The sequence below is a fragment of the Otolemur garnettii genome, unplaced genomic scaffold (genome assembly GCF_000181295.1).
Source record: "Otolemur garnettii isolate 467f Iridium unplaced genomic scaffold, OtoGar3 scaffold00020, whole genome shotgun sequence".
NCBI classification, from domain to species: domain Eukaryota; kingdom Metazoa; phylum Chordata; class Mammalia; order Primates; family Galagidae; genus Otolemur; species Otolemur garnettii.
Window position 1 is genome coordinate 11,877,483 of NW_003852415.1, and position 21,615 is coordinate 11,899,097.

Below are 21,615 nucleotides of genomic sequence, written 5' to 3' on the forward strand. Positions count from 1 at the left end.
GATGTGTTTGAAGAAAAGGCCCTTTGTATAATGGATATGGTGTTTTAATTATATTTAAACCTGTGGATAGAATTTGTTATTAAATACAATACAGGGCAGTGAACTGTCTGTTTACATATATTGTGGCTATAAATGCATTTGCATGTATATATTATATGCACACACTCATACACAAACCTCGAAAATGCATATATAGATACACATGTGTATAACACAGAAATACCTGTATAACTACTTGATTTTCTTTGCTCTTTGCTGACACAGAAGCCTATTCAAATGATGATATATTTATTCTTGTTACTTGGGAGTGACCATTTTGGTAAAACATCCTGAAAATAGTCCCTCTGCTCCAATTTGGAGTTGCCATGGCAGGAATTATCCCTGATAACCCTACTGGCTCTCCTCCCTGCCCAGCGGCGAGATGGCACTCACAGTTTCATTAAAACCCCCTGTAGCTCAAAGAATAAATGGGAGAAATCAGGATTGATTACATTCAGTGCTCTCTCTGTCTTTGTCAGGCTTACGTTCAAAGCCAAGTTCGAGTTCTCAAAGCAAGAGTAGCTTAACAGAGCTCTACACTTGGTACAGAGAGTGACATGGAAAGAGTGGGGGTAACTTCGTTTGAGGATTTGGACCTTCCAGTCAGTGACTTTAGCCCCATTAATTGAATGGATCTGGCAACTTAGTAGGAAACAAGTTGCTTGAATGTCACCAATGAATGGTGTGTCCTTTGACGCATATGAATTACTCGTAGGGAGCCTTCATTTTAGTTAGAAATGACACGGACAGCTGTTTGGAAGATGTATTGCAGTGAAATCTTCTGTAATCCAAGAACAACGATCACTTCTGTTCTAGGGTTACTCTTTTATTAGAGGGCGGAAGTATTTAGAGATTATTTTCTTCTTTGCAACTGATGAAGAGAGTGAAAAATACAAACACCCCTTTCTCCCCACGTCTTTCAGATACTCCCATTCAAATAGGGTCTCTCTTTCATGCCTGGGTATAATTTTGTTGATAACTCTATTAATAACATTTGTAACTGTCATCTACCTTAAATTATTTATTGAGCCATCACCCTCATCTTCCTCTCTCCTGAGTAAGCTACAGGCAAAGACTTGAACTGATTTATTTCTGAATTCCTGAAGGTATACGGTATGAGCTCCTACAGGGAACACTATCTATAAGGCTATCTATAGGAGATAGAAGCCTCTGTGTCTACAGGTAAAAAAGAAAGTTGAGTTTCTGGGCATTGATTATTAAGGATAAAATAAAGGCTTTTATCTTAATATTTTCTAAAATAATGAGATTGACTAAATACCTGGTGACCTAAAAACCAGCATATAAAGAATGGCCTTGTCTCACTGCTCTTTGCTGAATGAAGCTTTCCGATGAAGACGAGATAAGGGCAGATAAATAACTTCTGCTCTAAGATTATGGGTTTTCCTCTTCTTTCTTTTCTTTTTTATCACATCTTGACAGGTAAAGACATAAATTAGGAATGGAGAAAAGTCAAGAGATTAAAATTGTACATATTCTGCGTAACAAAGGACTCTTCTACAACTTGAACTTTACCTTGGAATTGAGAATATTGTAACCTAAAAACGTGTACCCTCATATTAATTGAAATAAAAAAAGTAACTATGCCCTATGTCTTGATGTTGCCATTTTGACTTGAGTTGAAATATTCTGCATGGTACTTTCATGCAAGCTCATGTTGATTACCTTTTTCAACGTGATTCCAGCAAACTGAAGAATGTCAAGACACTATCTTACCTAAATCAATCCCAACTGGTCTTACTGGTTTTTTTTTAAATAACATTTTTGTGGAGTGATATTACTTTTTGGCGGTGGGACGGGTTGGAACATTGTCACATATTTTAAAATTGGAAAGGAACATAGATATGATCGAGTCTGTCTCCTTTCATACGTACCAGTGACATGACATGCAGGAAAGTTAAGTGATGTGAAGCTGTAGTGGGTTATTCAGCAGCAAAATCATGTTTTCTACCCCTTACTCAGGTCTTCGCTTACTTATGCCTATTTCCTGTGTTTTTCCCATGTTAATATTTTACTTGGTGATCTCCAGTGTGTTCATTTTATTTGCCTGACCAAGGTGTACATTTTTAAGGACTTGAATCTTATCTTCCACTTCTTTGATAGTTGAATCTTATCTTCCACTTCTTTTGACCTCTTACCACCTAGCCCACGTCTCAGGAACATTATTATTCTCAGCAGTAGTATTTGCTTTAAGGATTAATGATTGCTGTGGGCAGCATTTGTTTTCCTCAGTTGCTGTGGGTGAAGAAATTGAGAGAGGATTGCAAAACTCCCATCAAAAAAGAAGAAGAAGACAAAGTTAGAAGCAAGATAAATAAGCCTGGGGTTGTTTTTAAAACTCAGAAGAACTTTTTTGTCTTCTTACTGTTTTTGAAATTGGACTAATGGTAAAGGGGAATGAAAGGATACAGATAAAGTAAATTGCTCTCCATAGCTGCAGTTCAGAGCAGTGCTGAAGAAATACCTTCAAAGAGGGCTAAGGAAATGGGGAAGAGATTAGTCTTTCCTGCTGCATGTGTTTGCAGAAAGGTGGAATAAGGGGGTTGGGAAGGAAAATGGGAAGACAGTTGGCCTTCCCAGCCTTGGCTGGCTGTCAGCTCTGTTAGTGCCCGTGTGATTCTTTGACATAGAAAGTTCAGAATCTTTGATGTGTGAAAGTTCAGTCACAAAGAAGATGCCACTAAGCATTCACAGTCCTTTGGAGCCCAAATTCAGGGAACCTTACAAATAATTCAGGCAGGAAGAAGTGCCCAAGTGTGGTGACTTTAACTCATTTTCATCTTTTCCTTTACTATCATCCAGTCCTTTCTCTCTGATTCAGTTAAAACCTGCACTTCCTCACAGTCCCTTCCTCTTGTCAGGAAAACCCATTTAGGAACCCCAGAGATTTCTTTTCTCAGCTACATTTTGCTTTCAATAATTCACAAATATAGTTTGAAATTGGGGCATAATTTATATTCGCTCATCTCTTTTTGTTGGGGGTTTTTGCTTCAATAAGTTGTAGATTTTAGAGTGTTGAACACCGAGAGAATCATCCTATGCTTTTGAAAATTTCTATAGTGTAGAAGTTTTCAAACACGAGACGTAATTAGGACAGTTAACTTCCGTTAAATTAAGAAAATAAAAATATTTAATAATTTATACACAACCCCCCATTAAATTGGACATTAATTGGCCAATCTTCTGAAGTCTAGCTCGGGTTTTTGTCGGCGTATTTCCATATCACTGATTGGATTAGTATTATTTTCTCTCCTGAATATGTCAACTCTGATTTCCTGTTTGCTTTCTTATGTTAAGATGAAAGATTGTTAAGGTTCTGCCTTCCCACCTCCTCCCCACTCAATTTGCCAGCAACTTAACTGACGTGCATTCATTAATTTTTCTAAGCCATTCAAGAAGTTTCCGTATAATGAATAACTTTTTTCTGGGCAGCTGTTTTATTGCTTTATAAGATACTGACTCATGTTATATAATTACGGATAAAAAGTGTAAGATACCTGTGCATTTGGGACCTCTTGGTGAGCACAGAGGGCAGCGGTCCAGGGCCGTGGGGCAAGGTGCTGGAGAAAGACCTGAGCACAAACTAACACTCACTGTGTCACGGGCCAGTATATTTCATGCAGGGCACGCGACCACAGTGTTCATTCTGTGATGAAGCAGGTAACTTTCTTGATACATCTCAGAATATATCCCAGCTACCTGTAATGTTGGGAGAGTGACTTAAACTCTTGATGCTCAGTTTCTTTGGCGATAAAATGGTAATGGGATGATACTTAACTCGTAAGATGGCCGTGAGAATTAAATGAGTGGGCGAGTGTCCCCACAAGACATGGCACAGGTCACACTTCACATGGTAACTCAGCACAGCTTAGCTGTTACTTATTTTTCCTTCTATGCTTGGTAGCCTATGATCTGCTCTCTCAAACAGCTTTCATTAGCTCCCCTCCCCCGTCTTGACTACAGGAGGATTTTTAGATTTCTTTGTCCTAAAAGATACTCTTCTCTGGTGACATTTTAATACCACAGCTGTTATACTGTGTATCTGCGTATGTTCTGTCACCCCTGGAGAGGCAAAGCCATCGTCCTATTTAAGGGTTTTTCCTCCTTTCCTCAGAAACCAATATTTATGCTCTTGGGGATGACATCAGTTTCCCTGAGATGCATAGAATCGTAGTCGTCTGTGTTTTGGATGACCCTGTGAAAGAGATACTGACACTGCACAATGTGAAAGGACTGAGCCAGTTATGACCTGGACGCCAGGCTTCTTTTTCTCTCGATGCTTCCCTCCTGAGACAGACACTTAGATCTGGGAGCTGTTGATGGAGAGCATACAGTAAAGGGTTGAAGCATATCGATGATTTTTATAGGCTGAGAAAGTAATTAGAGTCCGCTGATACTGCTTTTCTTAATAACCACTTAGTAGCAGTTTTCGTTGTTGTTAAAGGATTATCATTGAAGATACAAAGTCATTTATTCATTGGCCAGAAAAGTAGAGGGCAAGTGGATTCTTGGAACTGCCATGGTTTGGACCATAGCCCCCGGGGAACGGCCTGAAAGCTGGAATGAGACTCCGTGTGCCGTCCAGAGGATGACTTGTTCTCCGTGAACAAACAAGTTTGTTTTGCAGTCCTTCTCCATGAGTTGGATAGAAGTGGGCTGTTTCTTAATCACCTCCTGTTAAGTTGTGGCTTGCCTCTCTTCTGTGCTAGGTATTTTATGTACTTTTCACAGTGTTGGAACTCAAATGTGTCTCTGTGTTACCTGCTCAGACTGCCCTTACAAAGGACCGCAGTCTGGGTGACGTGGACTAGCAATAGTGATGGGTGTTCTCACAGTTCGAGGTCAAAATGGCAGCAGGATTGGTTTCTTTTGAGACCTCTCTCCCTGGATGGTAGACGGTTGTCTTCTCTCTGTGTGTGTCTGTGTTCTAATCTCTAAAATTAGCACATCCTGCCCCATAAATTCAGTAATGTACACAGTTATGAGCTAATAAAAAAAAAATAAGGGCAGGTGACCCAGCCTTTTCTGGCTTTTAGTGCCCCTGTGATTCTTTGACAGTTAGGAATTAACATAGGTCACACCCACATTGATTAGGCCACACCCTATGAAATTCACCTTAAATTAATTTTCTCCTTAAAGACTCATTCATGACAGCCCGCTACCTGTCCTGCAGTGGTCATTTGGAAAATGATTATCGAATATATGATGGTTGGATGGATAGACTTTTGGTTAATTGTGGAAAGTCTATGCATTTAGCAATTCTAGCAATATTTTTGAGTTAATAATGTTTCTTAAAGATTTTGTTTCTTTCAATCTTAGAGATATGCTTAGAAGATAACATCCCCATGTTGTTTCTGTTTATTCAGAACTTTGTATGTTTTGTCTATGGAAGCGCATTCCTTCACCAGGTGAAAAAGAGCCAGCAGCCTCAGCAGGCCTGGCCAAGAATTTGCAGGGCCTTGAGCAAGAGCAGAGAGAGGCCCGCTGTAGATAGTATTAGTGAATTGTTTTAAAAGTGTGTGCAGTCCTCCTATTGTGACCAATCTGCCTTTCAGAGTGTCCTGGGAGGCCAGACAGGCTTGACTTTAGAATTCTCAAATTTGACCAAGTTCAGGAAGTGGCAGTGCCAGGAGAATTGGTCCCAAGTCCCTTTCCCACTGAGGTTTCTGTCTGACCTCTAAAGAGTAGCCTTGAAGCCAGGAATTCTGGAACTGGGGTACCCAGGATATAGCCTCGAAGGGTCAGTACAGGCTTTGGACAGTCACACCCACTTGACCTTGTACATTTCTCAAGTCAATAAGAAAGGTATAGGCTGTAGTCTTAAGACAGTATTGGGGTGAGTTCCAGCTTTTTCAGGAACTCTTACTAGTTTTAAGATTATTCCCATACTCTCAATTCCCTGCAAAATGGTCAAGATAGTTAGGGAGACAGAACATTCTGAGAAAACCCCAGGGTCAGAGGTTAGCCACATTCAAAGGTGATTAGTAGAGGTGGCTATTTCACTGGGAATTTGCTTCATTAAAACTTGACCCTCAATACCTACAGTTTTTGCACCAGTGAGTCCCCCCCCAAAACCAAGTAATCATTTGTGATGAGACTTAGTTCTAGAAGCATGTGAGCAGGCAGTTTCCACGGGGAAGCACAGTATTGAGTAGGCTCCTGCACCCCCTGAATGGGGCTGGCCCTCACCTGTAGTGAGCTGGAGGAGCTACCTGGCACCACCCCTGTGCACCAGTGGGACTGAATGAACGACTAGGGTCACTAAAAAACTGCTTTTTCAAATTATCTGAGGTTGTTTGCCAGGCTGTGCACAGAGCTTCAGAAGAAAGAAAAAAGCCACTGGTTCTCTTCACCACATAGAATAATTTATAGGTAGCACCAATTTAGTTGCCAGGGAGCAGCGGGGGGCCTGTGCCTTCCCCAGCAGAAGGACATTATGCTAAGCAGAGTGGAAGGCTTCAGTGCCGCTGGTAGAAGGCAGGAGACCCTTCTAATTAATTACATGGCTGTCTTTACCCAGCATGGGTAGCTCACTTTCTCATCAAAGTCCTTGTTTAGTCAAAGCCCTGCATTTCTTTTATTTATTTATTATTTATACTTCATCTCTTTCCAGAGAATTTAAGACTGATGGGGGAAAAAATGTGTGAGGGGGTCTGGGAGACTCTGACAGGGGACTTTGGAGAAGAGAGTGCTGACTGAAGTTTGGAGGTTACTTTTTCTCTCCAGGATCTTGTTCTTGATAAAATGTCCTGTTCTACTTCATCGTTACTTCATAAGACGTTCTTTCAACTCTGTGCTGTCTAAATCCAGATAGCATCTTTGATCTTTACCTTCTCTCACTGCACGTGCCCTGCAGGCTTTCCCTGGTGGAGAATGACATTCAGATTGCTTACCCGCTCCATAAGGCTTTTCCTGTCCAAGTGCAATAGAACCCTTGGCTCTGTTTCCACATTCTCCTCTCCATGTTCCTCATGTAATGTCCTAGCCACATTAGTCTTGCAGTTCCTGAGAGTTCTAGCTCTCCCTTCCATGTACCTTTGGGCCTGTTCTTCCCTAGGCCTTCACTTTATTACTCTCTTCTCCGGTGTTCCATCCTTCTGCACACTGGATTCCCCATTTTGAACAATGCCTCATTCTTTGGGAATCCCATTCTCCACTACTGCTGTATTTAAACCCACCCCACAACTCCTCATTATCCTCTCTGACATTATTTCCTTTATGACATTGCTCATGGTTTTATCATCTCAAATTTGTCATTCACTTGATTCTATTTTCTGTCTTGCTTTCTTAACATACTACTTTCATGACTACAGGGAATGTGTCTTGGTCACCTTTGCATTCCACAGCACTCAAACTGAATCAGACACGCAGTTGCAGCTGTTCAACCCTTGTTGGATGAAGGAAAGGTTGAGAAATACCAGCTTAAAGAAAAGATCTGATACACTTCACTGGATTGGGAGTGTCTGCCCCAGACGTGTGCATCCCTAGAGAGTAGAATTTATTCTAAAGGACTTGGTTTTATAAATAAAATGGTAAGCAGCAAAGAACCATCACGGAAAGTTTCTTAAACGAAACCAAAGTCTCTGGGGAAACCACAACACGTGAAGTTGTTGCCCTCTCGTGTTTCTTTTTCCCTGTTTTGTCTCAGAGAGCAGACCTGTCTTGGACGTGGAATATTTACTAAGATAAAACTTTATAGACCATTTACAATACTTTCAAGATCTAGGGCTTGTATTTACTTAAGTGTGGGAGCCTAGCAAAGGAAGGAATGAGAAACCCAATCTTATTTCAAGCATAGGAGGCTCTTATCTCTCTCTGTAGCTACTACAGCTTCGAACTCCTGAGCTCAAAGCAATCATCCTGCCTCCCTCTGCCTTCTGAGTAACCATGGACTATCTGTAGATAGGCACCATGCATCACCACTTCTGGCTGATTTTTATATTTTTTTGTAAAGACAGTGTCTCCCTGTGTATCCCAGGCTGGTCTCGAATTTCTGGCCTTAAAAGTGATCCTCTGTTCTTGATGTCCCAAAGTACTAACATGACAGGCATCAGCCACAGTGCCAGGCCTTAAATTTTCTTTATCATCTCAAACTTCACAGTATTCTCATAAGTTGAGTTTTATTTATTTACCATAGAAGATTGAAGCCCTTTTCTGGATAAACATCAGGTGTTTGAGACACAGATGAAAAGTCAATCAACATTATGTTCTACGTGTGTCTGTGTGTGGTATCGGGACGGCTTTCAGCTGTGCTGTCTCCCTCTGGTGGCCGTCACGTGCACATGTGCCTGGGTGGCATGAACTTGTAGCTTGCTTTTCTTAAAAAGTCAAAAGTTATCATCTGCTCTTGAGGGCTTTTTGTTTTTTTTTTTTTTTTTTTAGTTTATGGGAGTTTTTTTAAACAAAATTAAATGGTTGAAATTAATTGGCACCATATAATTAAGAAAATACAAGCTTTTTGCCTTTGGGGTAAAATTTTAAAAGCTATGATATCCCTCAATGAAAGTGTGTGTAAACTGATTGTGTGTAAGCCAGTGAAAGATTTATTTGTATATTTAAACTCCTCTATGTTTGGAGAACATATCTTAAAATCCATTCACGTGAGAAAGGCCACCACTATAGATTTTTTAAAAGATGACTTTTAGACTCTATGGTATATTTTTAATATTTTCCTTTAAATTATTCCTCGTGTGTACTGTGTTGCTACAATAGATATAATACTGAGGTCACTCATTTCTTTTCTTGATCTTCGGAAATGACTTAATTTGATCTTAACCCGTATCTAATCATGTTCTGGGGTTGGGGGGAATGTTCTTGAGAGAAGAGGATAAAAGATGAGAAATAATAATTTTTCTTCTGTTTCTTATACTCTCTTGTTCTCCCTATCCAGAAATAGTCCCCTGAACATAGCCTGACACCTCAGCATGACAGGTGTTCTGAGGGTGAGACAGAGTATTGTAAAAACCCATTTATTCAGTGAGGAAATTTTATACCATTTACATTCAGAGCCATCCCTGTGATACCAAAATAGACTTAAGCAATGAATTTTTCATTTTTTAGACTCAGAATCAGATAACTCACCTGGCACTATGCACTACGTAATCTCATTTCATGCATCTAATCAATATTGCCAACTGAAATCTGTGTTCTCCTTTTGAAGAAGACATGAGATTTTTCTGTTTTATTATGTATATTACATCTGTGATGCAATACTTTGGTGGGGGAAATAGGCCATGTTTATATTTTTGGATCAGTTTTTTTTATTATTAGCTTTTTTATAGCTCTCAAAGATATTGGCCTATTTTATGTTGATTCTAACTATGTGGAATGGCAAAGCAGTAAACAATTAAAGTTGATTGGTATGTTGAATTTATGAAAATGTTTAGAAGCTACTGGGTATTATATGAGTAGAAATACATGTTTTTTGTATTTCCCAATTTCAAGTAGCAACCATTGTAAAACTGAAGTGTTAGGTACCTTCCCATCAAAACAAGTTTGTAATAATGGTTCCACTTGACCCCATTTCAGCAGTCCCATCGGTCAGTAAGAGAATACGATTTGATGTCATTTTGTAAAACAAGTATAGTGCTGTAGTCATTGCAATTATTTTCTAGTTGCATTTTACAACAGTCGAATAGTTTATGTTCGGGAACTATTCATTCATCTCTTTATCTATCCTTCAATCTCTCTCGAGAGGTTAGGGAAACTTAAAACCTTTGAAAACTGTTCTGAAATATTATCTGCGTGATTCCTCACGGGACCTCAGATTGAAGATGTCGAAGAGTTTTTACAGACTGCCTTTTCAAACAAAGTAATCATCTGAAGGTCGTCCTTTGATTCCTTCACTTATTCTACACATGGTTCTTGAATGTCTGCCACGTGCTGCTGTAGGCTCTGGGGAAATAATGGTGAGCGAAAGCAAACCAACCTCCGTCTGCCTAGAGCAGTGGTTCTCAACCTTCCTGATGCCGCGGCCCTTTAATACAGTTCCTGTGGGTCACGACCCACAGGTTGAGAACCGCTGGCCTAGAGCTCACAGAGAGGCAGGACAGAGGCTCAGAGCAAGGCTCTGGACAAGCCCTGTACCTTGTTCTCTGATTGACTTTAATAAATGCCTCCACATGCATACAGAATTGATGGATGTTAGCTGTATGTGTGTGTGTGTCACCAAAAGAAAGAACTATGATCAGTGAATGAAGGGGGAAGTTAGATTCAACATAACCAGCTCTCTACTGAATTAGGGACAGATGCTTCCTGGCATGGGGGGGTTTTGTTGTTGTTTAATGGGAATGACCAACATAATGAAGGTGCATTTTCCGCATGTTGTATAATAGTTGGAGTGATTTTCAGTGATTGATACTGTTACTTTTCTCCATTTTACATGAATTAACTGAGTCACAGAGAAGTGACATTACAGGTGCCTAAGTTAACACAGCTGGTGAGTGAAAAGCTGTTCAGGGCATATGTCTCCAGAGCCCACCCATTTGCTCATTACCCTTCTCTAACTCTTTTGCACAAGTTTATGGAGTGCCTAATTTGCACTCTTAGTCATTTCACATGTTTATACCTTCTCTTCCCAACAATTCCACAAGCACAAGTCATTATCCCTTTGAGATGAAAAGGTGAGGCTCGGAGAGGGCATGTCAGGTGTCCCTCGTCACGCTGTGAGTGAGTGGACGAGTTGAGATCAAAACTAAATTCTGCCTGAGTCCAAGCTTTCTGCTCTTTTCACAATGCTCAGCCAACTCTCAGATATTTGTTTGACCCAGAAGAGAGAAGGACCAATTTCCTGAAAGCAATTCCAGAGGGCGTGGACTGGTCATCACACCCACCTGGGCAAAGCTGATGACAGGCACCAGCCCAGCCTCCTTTGCAGATCTGTAGCAGCAGAATCTGCAGGGATGGAACTCAGAAACCCCCACTTTTCACTACCATTCCCTAGTGTTTTGGTGTTGGGTCATCACTATACCAAGAAATGAAGGGGAATTCTTCCCCAAGGTAAGAGTGTGAGAAATGAGTTATTTTCTATGACGTAGGAGACATTTGGGATCTGTTTGAGCAAATGAATGTGATGAATGAATTGAACCACCTCCCTTTGAAATGGATTTAAAGTATGTAGAGATGAGCTGCAAGATGTCCATCTTTTATGGACTATATAATTTTATGTTTTATTAGTACTCTCTCAATTCATTTTTCCCTGCTGAAATTCTGCTCTGCAAGATGCCCTTCACTACTGGGAACCAACTGCCAAGCCAGTTGCTATCAGGCATTGCTTTCAAGGCATGAAGACAGCTGGTGAGTCTGTCTCCTGGATGAAACCCACATGCAGGTGGTGGCGTGGAAAGAGGCCGCCATCGTGCAGTCCAAGATTTTAAAGGGACCAAGGGATGATCCCTGGGGTCTCCTTTTTAGATTGAGAGCAGTGTGTGGTAATCAGAGTTTATGCATTTTCAGTTTATAACACTGGTTGTTTGTTCTAAACTGATCCCTATTATTTGAACCAATTCAAAACTATGTGAGAACAACTCTTGAAATGTGTTGGAGTATTTTGTGTTTGCCAGGAGAATAGCTTTATTTCCTTCGGTCTGATTTTAATGTTTTCAATTCTAGACAGACTGGAGCCAGGAAATTGTCAACTGTTTAAATAAAGGGTTCCCTTTCTTTCCTTCTCTCCTTCCCAACCTTCTTCTCTCCCTCTTTCCTTCTTTCTCTCTCTTTGTCTTAGTCAAGAAAAATATTCATTTAGTAAGAAATTTTAAAGGACTTGGTTGGGGTTCAGTGAATGAGGTAAAAAAAAAAAATCAGTTTTAAGTTAAGAGGGCAACTGGTATTGTATTTTCCCCAGATTCCTTTGCTAATCCCCACATCTTGGCCAGCTAACCGTAGAACTCCCCCAGTTACTGTGCGAACAATATTTATAGTCTATCTTCAGGGACGTGGAAATGCACACAGATCTATAAATTGCTTTAGTGTTTCCAGACTGTAACAAAGACATTGGTAGTGCGGTTAGGACTGTGAATTCTGCACCTGCACGGGTCTCATTTTGAGCACAAATCCCTTAACTTCAGAAGCTCGAAGTCAGATTTGACCCTGGAAAACTTTTCTAGGAGAATCCTTCTTCAGTTTCGCTTGCTTATTTATGCCACTTTGTGCACTGCGCTGCCTTGTCACAATCCCGCCGGTGCTGCAACCATTAAGATTTTATTAGGTTTGTCAGAGTGGCGTTACATTATGCAATTGGCAGTGCTTATTGACAATTCTTATTTTCTGTACTATGATTTTTATGGTCTGAGTTTATTAAGCACTCCTGGAATACTGCCTCCTGGAATTAATTAGAAAAATAAAAAAAAAAACCATATTAGGCAGCACGAGGAGAAAGATTCTTTGCAGAAAGATTTTACATGACTTAGGTGCTTAGAGTCTCAGTTCCTATGAAAAGAGTTAAATGAAAGTAAAGTAGCCAAGAATCACTGCAGCCTGTTACTGTCATCTTTAAGAGACTGGCAGGGCCAGGTTCTTGCTGTCCCCCAAAGGGACATTTTTTGCACGTTGATTTACACTCAGGCTTTTGAAACTGTTACCTACTTGAAATGAAAATTTCTGTTTCTACCTAGCACCCTCCATTAAACTGTTCTTCATCATCTCTGGTTTCTTGGAGAGGAAACGTATTCAATAGAGTATGCAAACAAATGGGGAAAAATTTGTTTAAAAAAAATCTTTTGAGCTCAGTATTTGCAATCCATCTTGTAAAGCAATTTTCCCCCAACGTTTTGCCTTAGAAATGAAATACGCTTGAAGATTTTGAAACCAGAGTTTGTTTAGTGTCTTCTAGAACAGTGTTTTTTAACCTTTCACATCTGACAGCACACTTGAACCTATAGACTTGCACAGCACACTTAAATTATGTTGATCCAAAAAAAAAAAAATGTTAAAAAAAAAAAAGGATATACTTTCAGGGCCTTGAAACTTATTTCAAAAATAATTTAATTAATGATCTTTAAAAGTTTTCGCCGCGTACCTAAGATCCTCTCGTGACACACCACTGTGCATGCAAGTTGAAAATCACTGTTGTAGAAGGACAGCGATGGGTGAGAAGCAGCCGCCGCAGGGGAGGAAAGCTCTGTGTACCTTTGCTCCTTCTCTCGGCTCACCTGAGATTCATCTTGCTTCACGTCACCTGCAGCTTGTATCTGTGTTCAGAACTTCTTGGGTCTCTTCCCTGGCCTGGGCCTTCTTTTCCATCGGCTCTTCACAGAGGCCATCCTTTCCCCTGCAGCCCTTTTCCTCATGCCCCAAAGACTAGGGAAGAGGTTTTTACCCAGCACCCTAATGACATGGTGCTCTAGTGTTAGAGCTCTGAACAGGGCACCCTAATTCCTTGCATACTCGTTTCTCTCGGCAGAGCTTTAATCTTCATGAGGCCAGAATCCATGTCAGCTCTGTCTATGCTGTGACCTCGTTTTACTGCCCAGTAGATATCCGTTGGATAAATGAATAAAAAGCTTATTCATTTATGCTTTTCTGGTGTCCCTGACACGAAGGCTTTTCAAGTTATATTTATTAGAAACTTATCTTCAATTTCCTGCAGAATATTAAAGTAATAATGCTAACTTTGTAAAGCACTTGTAAGCTGGGGTAGGTCAGCGGTTCTCAACCAGGAGTGATTTTGCTTCCCCCTGGGACATATTTATAAATGATAACATTGGAGGACGTGTTGGATGCACATTGCAGCCTACAACAGAGAATCATCTAGCATAAAACGTCATGAGTGCCAAGGGTGAGAAACCCTGGAGACCTAGAACTTGATAGGTCAAAAGCGATTCTATTTAGTTCTACATATTGGAGTTCACCTTTTTGGATATCATTCGTCATAATTACGTAGAAAATAATACATTTATGACATTTTCTTCATGTTCCTGTACCTTACAAGCATTTCACAAATATTTCATTTAGTTCTCTTCAACATGCTGTGATCAACTATTAGTTTGATCCTCGTTTTCCAGATGAAGAGACTAAGCCTTGAAAAGTTAAATATATATCCAAAATTGGGGGGCTAATCCGTGACAGAAGTGGGATGAGAACACAGGCCTGAGTGTTTCACCTTTATATCATCTTGCTTTCTGGGTAAGCACGGTCTTCAGCTTAAAGTCTAAACAGATCTCTGCTCAGTGTTCATTAGGAACTGCAGCTGAAAATACAGAGGGCATTTAAATTGAAAAATGTAAGTAACATCCTTCTGGCCTAAGTGTTTGTAATTTTACACTTCTGCTGATTCAAATAGAGTGTATTGACTGACATGCATAGGCTGTGGATGGAAGCCTCAGAACAAATCTGCTCTGTGCCGCTGTGGGATTCCCAAGAAGAGCAAAGAGAGTTTATTTTCCTTCAACATTGAACTTGTCATAGCCGATCAACACATTGTGATTTAGATGAGTCTTTTCTTCTATTAAGTTGTATGAACAGTGACAGTTTGCCCCACGTAATCTTATTAGGAGCTTTCTTCAGGATCACATCATCTTCTTACATAATTATAAAAGAAGCGCTCAGGAGTAAAATATGCCTGCAAGAGAGCAAGATGGGGGGGCAGAGGGCTGATGAAGCCTGTTCTTTCCTTACTGAAGATGCAGGTCAGGCAAGTGGAAAATTTACAATTTGGATGCATCATAATACTTTCCTGATCCATCCCTGAGTACTTGGTTAACTCCCGTGATAACGTCCTTGAGGCAGTCAGCTGATGAACTTGAAGTAAGGGCTGTCATCCTCAAGTGTGGCTTTGTTTCTTGGGACCTGAACACTTGGCTTGTACAGACACTTTAGAAGCAACTCTTTTTTTTTTTTTTTTTTTTTAGACAAGAACGTAGAGACCCTCATGCTGCAGCTTTTCCCACTTAGGACATTTTGTTCATTGTGTGCCACTGTCACACCTTGAAGATTACAGAGGAATGCGCAAAAACCTATTAGCTTCTTTTCTTAAGTCTCTCCTTGTTCTGCCTCTTCTGAAGAGTAAATGCTAATAGCAGTAAATGGGGGGAGGTTTTTTTTGTTGTTGTTCTTAAATGCTTTACAGAAGTGAGCTCCTCTGATTGCAAATAACTCTGCCTTTGTATCCAGATAAACATTTTTCCTTTGAGGCCAAGTGACATACATAGTTGTTGCACACTGCTCCACCTGGCAGAAGTAATTTACATCTAAGATGTAATTTGAGACTGTCTCCTGCGGACAGAAGTGATTAGTATGCCTTGTGCCTCCACTCTTCTCAGAGGAGTCATGGGACAGGCGCTTGCCTTTATTTCACAGTTAGTCAATTAAAACGTGAACAATTAAATAAGATGTCAGGGTGGTGTTTGGGGCAGTGCTTCTCAAACTTTGATGTGCTCACCCGGGCTCTTGGTGACATGCAGATTCTGGGGCTGTAGAGTTGTGACTCTGCCAGCTTCCCAAGTCAGGCCTGGGCTACTAGACCAAAGCCTATGCCTCACTAGTAGGATATTAGGGAACATTAAGATGGCTTGACATTTGAGCTAAGGATGGCATTCAGGTGATGGAATTAAACTCATGTTTTCTTATGCTTACTTTTCATTGTATACATTATTCTTTATGCATATAGAAAGATTTCTTCCAGCGGAAATGACTCCCTTTCAATGGCAAAACATACATTTGCAAGGATTTTTTTTTAATTAAATAATCCTTGAATTTTTATAAAGCATCACATCACATCTTTCTGATTTTTTTTTTCCTGGAAAGAGATTCTCCCTCCACCCCCTTTTTAAGATTCCTAAACAACAAATGAATTTTACTATTTCTGGTCATCAGAGGCATTTTTTTAGATGCTTTATAACCTTCAGAATTGTAAAACAAATTTACAATATCCTTGACACTTAAATAACACATCCACTGTTTTTTTTTTTTCTTCTTTTTAAATTATAACACTAAAGATAGCCAAGGGAACACTTTCAAATAGTTCCTCTGTGCTTGTAGATGTAAGCTGTTTCAGTCTCTGTGTATGGGTGAGAATTAAGAGACCTGTGGCTTGCCGTGTCCTGTCATGTCCACTTATTTTGTAGGGAAATCAAACCTGGCACCTTTCAATTAACTTCTTTGCCTCTTTAATCTAAAACCAGATGGAATTCATTCTGGAACAAGGAGGCATGATTACTATCAGCAGATTGCCTGGACTTCCTCAACTGTGTCTTCCATCATTTCAAAATTTGCTAAAAGTCCTCTATACAACAGGGAAGCACAGACAGGAGGAAAGTGTTGTTGAAAGATAATTTGTCCCAAGTCACAAGCTTTACAACTCTTAAAGCAGATCGCTACGGTGTATCTCATCAGTAGAAATGTGTCCTGTGCTGGAGCATGACCATTCTCCTTGGTGATGCCAGCATAAGCTATTTTGGAAGAAGATAAAGAGGAGAGGAGGCAGGAAGCAGGGAAGGAAGAAGTCATCTCTGCCTTCAGCCTTCCGTCTCTGCATTATGTTTATAGTGTGTCATTGCAGGTGGTCCCTAAGATGCATCTTTTCAGTGAATGACTGAATGACTTTTTAGTGACCTAGGAATGTGCTCATGACCTACCATTAGGTAGCAATAAGAAAAATAATGATTCCAGTTTAGTTAAGCATATGTGTAGAAAAAGAGGTAAATAAACCAATTTGTTCAGATAGGTTGGAGTGATAGATAATAGGAACAATCTTAACCATCTTTATATTATATCCTTTGCATTTTCTGAAGTTCTGTATTAGGCATGAATAAGCTTTTGCATCACCTTTGTTCATGTTTACATGGATGGAGCTGGAACATATTCTTCTTAGCAAAGTATCTCAAGAATGGAAGGAAAAGTATCCAGTGTACTCAGTCCTACTATGAAACTAATTTATAGCTTTCTTATGAAAGCTATAACCCAATTATAGCCCAAGAATATGGGGAAAGGGAGGGGAGGGGAGGGAGGAGGATGGGTGGAGGGAGGGTAATTGTCAGGACCACACCTATGGTCCATCTTAACAAAGGTATATGTGAAACTTACTAAATGTAGAATATAAACATCTTAACACAATAACTAAGAAAATGCCATGTTAAACAGTTTGATGAAAATATTTCAAACTGTATATAAAACCAGCACATTGTACTCCATGACTGCATTAATGTACACAGTGATAATTTAATAAAAAAAATTGTTATTTAAAAATATTTTAAATAACATTTTAAAAGGAGAAGGCAATAGCTAAGAGCTTTTTTATAGCATAGTGTATGGAAGATTGGATACTGTATTTGGAAACAAGGCACTAGGAATACCTTTTTAATAAGGATGCATCTTCATCTTCTTAAATGACTTTCTTGAGTCTTCATTTTGCACTTTCAAAATGGATAACTGGGTGGGGTTTCACATTTTTCCTCTTGTTTCTACCAGTTGCTCAGTTTTCCATGTTGAAACAAGACCGTGAGCAATAGGATTTGTGCGTGGTGACAGTTAACTGACTCAGTGGATTCAGCACTGTGCCTGTTTAGATATGCAAGTAGATATTTCAGAGAAGGCACTGAGTAGGATGGTAAATTCTGCAATGTGATTATTGATAGTGAATAGGTGGTGTATGGTTTCCTGTTGAGGATAAGATATTTTAATGATTTGTTTCTGGAATGCCAGTTCAACTAAATTACTCTTATTTAAAATACCATTTAAATTTCTCTTATTTAAAATACCACCACCCTCCCCCCACTTCTCCAAATTTAGTCCCAATGGCATTGTTTCTGAAAGAGTTATAGTCGTGTGGGCATTTCTTCCTGTTCTCCCCTTACCTGACTATTTCCTCTTTTCTTTCCTACAACAGATTGCAGACTGAGCTTAACCAAGAAGTTCATAGGCTCATCAAGGCTGGCCTGACCCAGACAAGAAGGAGGGAGCTCTGCCTGCCTCCCTGGGCTTGCCCAAACCACCGATAACTTGGCATCACCGATTGCCTGTGTGAAAAATTCTCCCTGTTGAATTTTATATATTTTTTGCACATGGAGGACAACAGCAAGGAAGCCAAGACCAGATGATAAGACCAGTGACAGCAGGAAGATTATTTTACCGGATGCCATCAGGACATTTTCTATAGCTGGAGTTCTGGACTTTGACAGGACCTCGTCTAGTCATTTTGATTTTGTTATTATTATTTTTTTTTTTACTTTTTCTTTTCCCCAGCACATTGTATTTTATTTACGTACTTCAGAAATGGGCCTACAGACCACAAAGTGGCCCAGCTGTGGGGCTTTTTTCCTGAAGTCTTGGCTTATCATTTCCCTGGGGCTGTACTCACAGGTGACCAAACTCCTGGCCTGCCCCTCCGTGTGCCGCTGTGACAGGAACTTTGTGTACTGTAACGAGCGGAGCTTGACCTCAGTGCCTCTTGGGATCCCGGAGGGCGTAACCGTACTCTACCTCCACAACAACCAAATTAATAATGCTGGATTTCCTGCGGAGCTGCACAACGTGCGGTCAGTGCACACGGTCTACCTGTACGGCAACCAACTGGACGAATTCCCCATGAACCTTCCCAAGAACGTCAGAGTTCTCCACTTGCAGGAAAACAACATTCAGACCATTTCACGGGCTGCTCTCGCCCAGCTCTTGAAGCTCGAAGAGCTACACCTGGATGACAACTCTATATCCACAGTGGGGGTTGAGGACGGGGCCTTCCGGGAGGCGATTAGCCTCAAGTTGTTGTTTTTGTCTAAGAACCACCTGAGCAGCGTGCCCGTCGGGCTTCCTGTGGACTTGCAAGAGCTGAGAGTGGATGAGAATCGCATTGCTGTCATATCAGACATGGCCTTTCAGAATCTCACGAGCTTGGAGCGTCTGATTGTGGATGGGAACCTCCTGACCAACAAGGGCATTGCCGAGGGCACCTTCAGCCATCTCACCAAGCTCAAGGAATTTTCAATCGTACGGAATTCACTCTCCCACCCGCCTCCTGATCTGCCAGGTACGCATCTGATCAGGCTGTATTTGCAGGACAACCAGATAAACCACATCCCTTTGACAGCCTTCTCCAATCTCCGGAAGCTGGAACGGCTGGATATATCCAACAACCAACTGCGAATGCTGACTCAAGGGGTTTTTGATAATCTCTCCAACCTAAAGCAGCTCACTGCTCGGAATAACCCTTGGTTTTGCGACTGCAGTATTAAATGGGTCACAGAATGGCTCAAATACATCCCTTCATCTCTCAACGTGCGGGGTTTCATGTGCCAAGGTCCTGAACAAGTCCGAGGGATGGCTGTCAGGGAGTTGAATATGAATCTTTTGTCATGTCCCACCACGACCCCCGGCCTGCCTGTCTTCACCCCAGCCCCGAGCACAGCTTCCCCGACAACTCAGCCCCCCACTCTCTCAGTTCCCAGCCCAAGCAGAGGCCACACGCCTCCGGCCCCTACCACTTCCAAACTCCCCACGGTTCCTGATTGGGATGGCAGAGACAGAGTGACTCCGCCTATTTCCGAACGGATCCAACTCTCCATCCACTTTGTGAATGATACTTCCATTCAAGTCAGCTGGCTCTCTCTCTTTACCGTGACAGCGTACAAACTCACTTGGGTGAAAATGGGCCACAGTTTAGTAGGGGGCATTGTTCAGGAACGCATCGTCAGTGGTGAGAAGCAACATCTGAGCCTGGTTAATTTAGAGCCCAGATCCACCTACCGGATTTGTTTAGTACCACTAGATGCTTTTAACTACCGTGCCATAGAAGACACCATCTGTTCTGAGGCCACCACCCATGCCTCCTATCTGAACAATGGCAGCAACACGGCTTCCAGCCACGAGCAGACGACTTCCCACGGCATGGGCTCCCCCTTCCTGTTGGCGGGCTTGATCGGGGGCGCAGTGATATTCGTGCTGGTGGTCTTGCTCAGCGTCTTTTGCTGGCACATGCACAAAAAGGGGCGCTACACCTCCCAGAAGTGGAAATACAACCGGGGCCGGCGGAAAGACGACTATTGCGAGGCGGGTACCAAGAAGGACAACTCCATCCTGGAGATGACAGAAACCAGTTTTCAGATCGTCTCCTTAAATAACGATCAGCTCCTTAAAGGAGATTTCAGACTGCAGCCCATTTACACCCCAAACGGGGGCATTAATTACACAGACTGCCATATCCCTAACAACATGCGATTCTGCAACAGCAGCGTGCCAGACCTGGAGCACTGCCACACGTGACGGCCGGAGGCCCAGCACTGATCAAGGCGGAAGATAAGACTCTGGAGATCACACCCACGTGTGCACGTAGAGACACGCAAATTACATTTGATAAATGTTACACAGATGCATTTGTGCATTTGAATACTCTGTAATTTATACGGTGTACTATATAATGGGATTTAAAAACAAAGTGCTATCTTTTCTATTCCAAGTTAATTACAAACAGTTTTGTAACTCTTTGCTTTTTAAATCTTAAAAGAAAAAAATAGTTGCTGAAGTACTGTACAGGGTTGTACAATGAGAACCCAACGCCAAGGCAAAAGAACAAGTGATTCTTCCTTGTAATGCACATTAACCACTTTGCTGTTGAAGCTGTCAGAGTAAATTCCTGGTGGTCAGATAAAGGGCACATTAAAATGGACTCATCAGGGTAAGATGGATCATAGCGGTGAAACAAGAAATGGCCCATATATTTTCCTGCTGTTTCTATACCTCCTGGTCTGGAAGACAAGTAAAAAATTCTGTAAAAATGAATGGAGGTGGTTGCCCTGATTTGACCCAGTGCAGGAAACACAGAAAGCATCAAGAGGAAGCCAGTTCCCATGGGATAAGTTAACCCAATCTGACAGATTTAAGAAAATTGAGATGAGATTTGGAAAAAAAAAATCCTTAAAACCCAAGGGTTGGCTTTCTGACTGGGAGCTTAAAAATCTCCCTCCTGGCTTCCCTGGCCCTATGTGATAAAGGGTTAGAGGCTTGAGTCTGATTCAGTCATCTTCAGGGACAGTTCTGATGTCCTAGCAAGAAACTCCCTTTGAAAGTGTTACTATTCCAATCACGCATCAGGTTGAATCACATTCAACAGAGTTATATTCTAGAATACTTTTTTTAGAAGAGGCTAATAAAATTAAAGGGAAGAATTATATTGAATGGAATTATTTTTGATAATGAGAATTATTTGGGTAGATTCACTGAGGCTATGTCAACATGATATTTAGACCAACAAGGGATCAGTGTATAAAGTATATACTACAATGACTTCTGTAAAAATCATGGCTACTATTTAGACAAAGACAACTGGTCAGTGATTCTGTTCTTCTGTATCAACTGACTTTGCTAGTATCATGTTGAAATAGCTTGAATTAATACCTTTATTCCTTCACAGATTCTTGTCTTCCAATCATCTCCCATATTTTTTTCATAATTGTTTAAGCCACCTTTGTTTTTCCCCCTCTGCTCAGTGTTTCAAAGAAAATTATGGATGCCATTTTTGGCTGCACAAAACATCCATTTGTATTTAACACATTTTAAAATGCGTACTAATTTTCACTGCTTGTAATTCTGTAAGGATACATCAAAGCTGGCCAAAATAATGCATTTTTT

General features: G+C 40.9%; 1 protein-coding gene across 2 annotated transcripts in view; it reads left to right on the plus strand.

The window, feature by feature from the left end:
- Window positions 1-20,881, plus strand: part of FLRT2 (fibronectin leucine rich transmembrane protein 2) — an 89,622-nt gene extending 68,741 nt beyond the window's left edge. For both annotated transcript variants that reach the window (XM_003786959.3, XM_003786960.3), the window contains exon 2: window positions 17,882-20,881. In XM_003786959.3, coding sequence (XP_003787007.1) covers window positions 18,268-20,250 — 1,983 coding nt within the window. In that variant the 5' untranslated portion in view covers window positions 17,882-18,267 and the 3' untranslated portion in view covers window positions 20,251-20,881. The remainder of the gene's footprint in view (window positions 1-17,881) is intronic.
- Window positions 20,882-21,615: the final 734 nt, after the last annotated feature.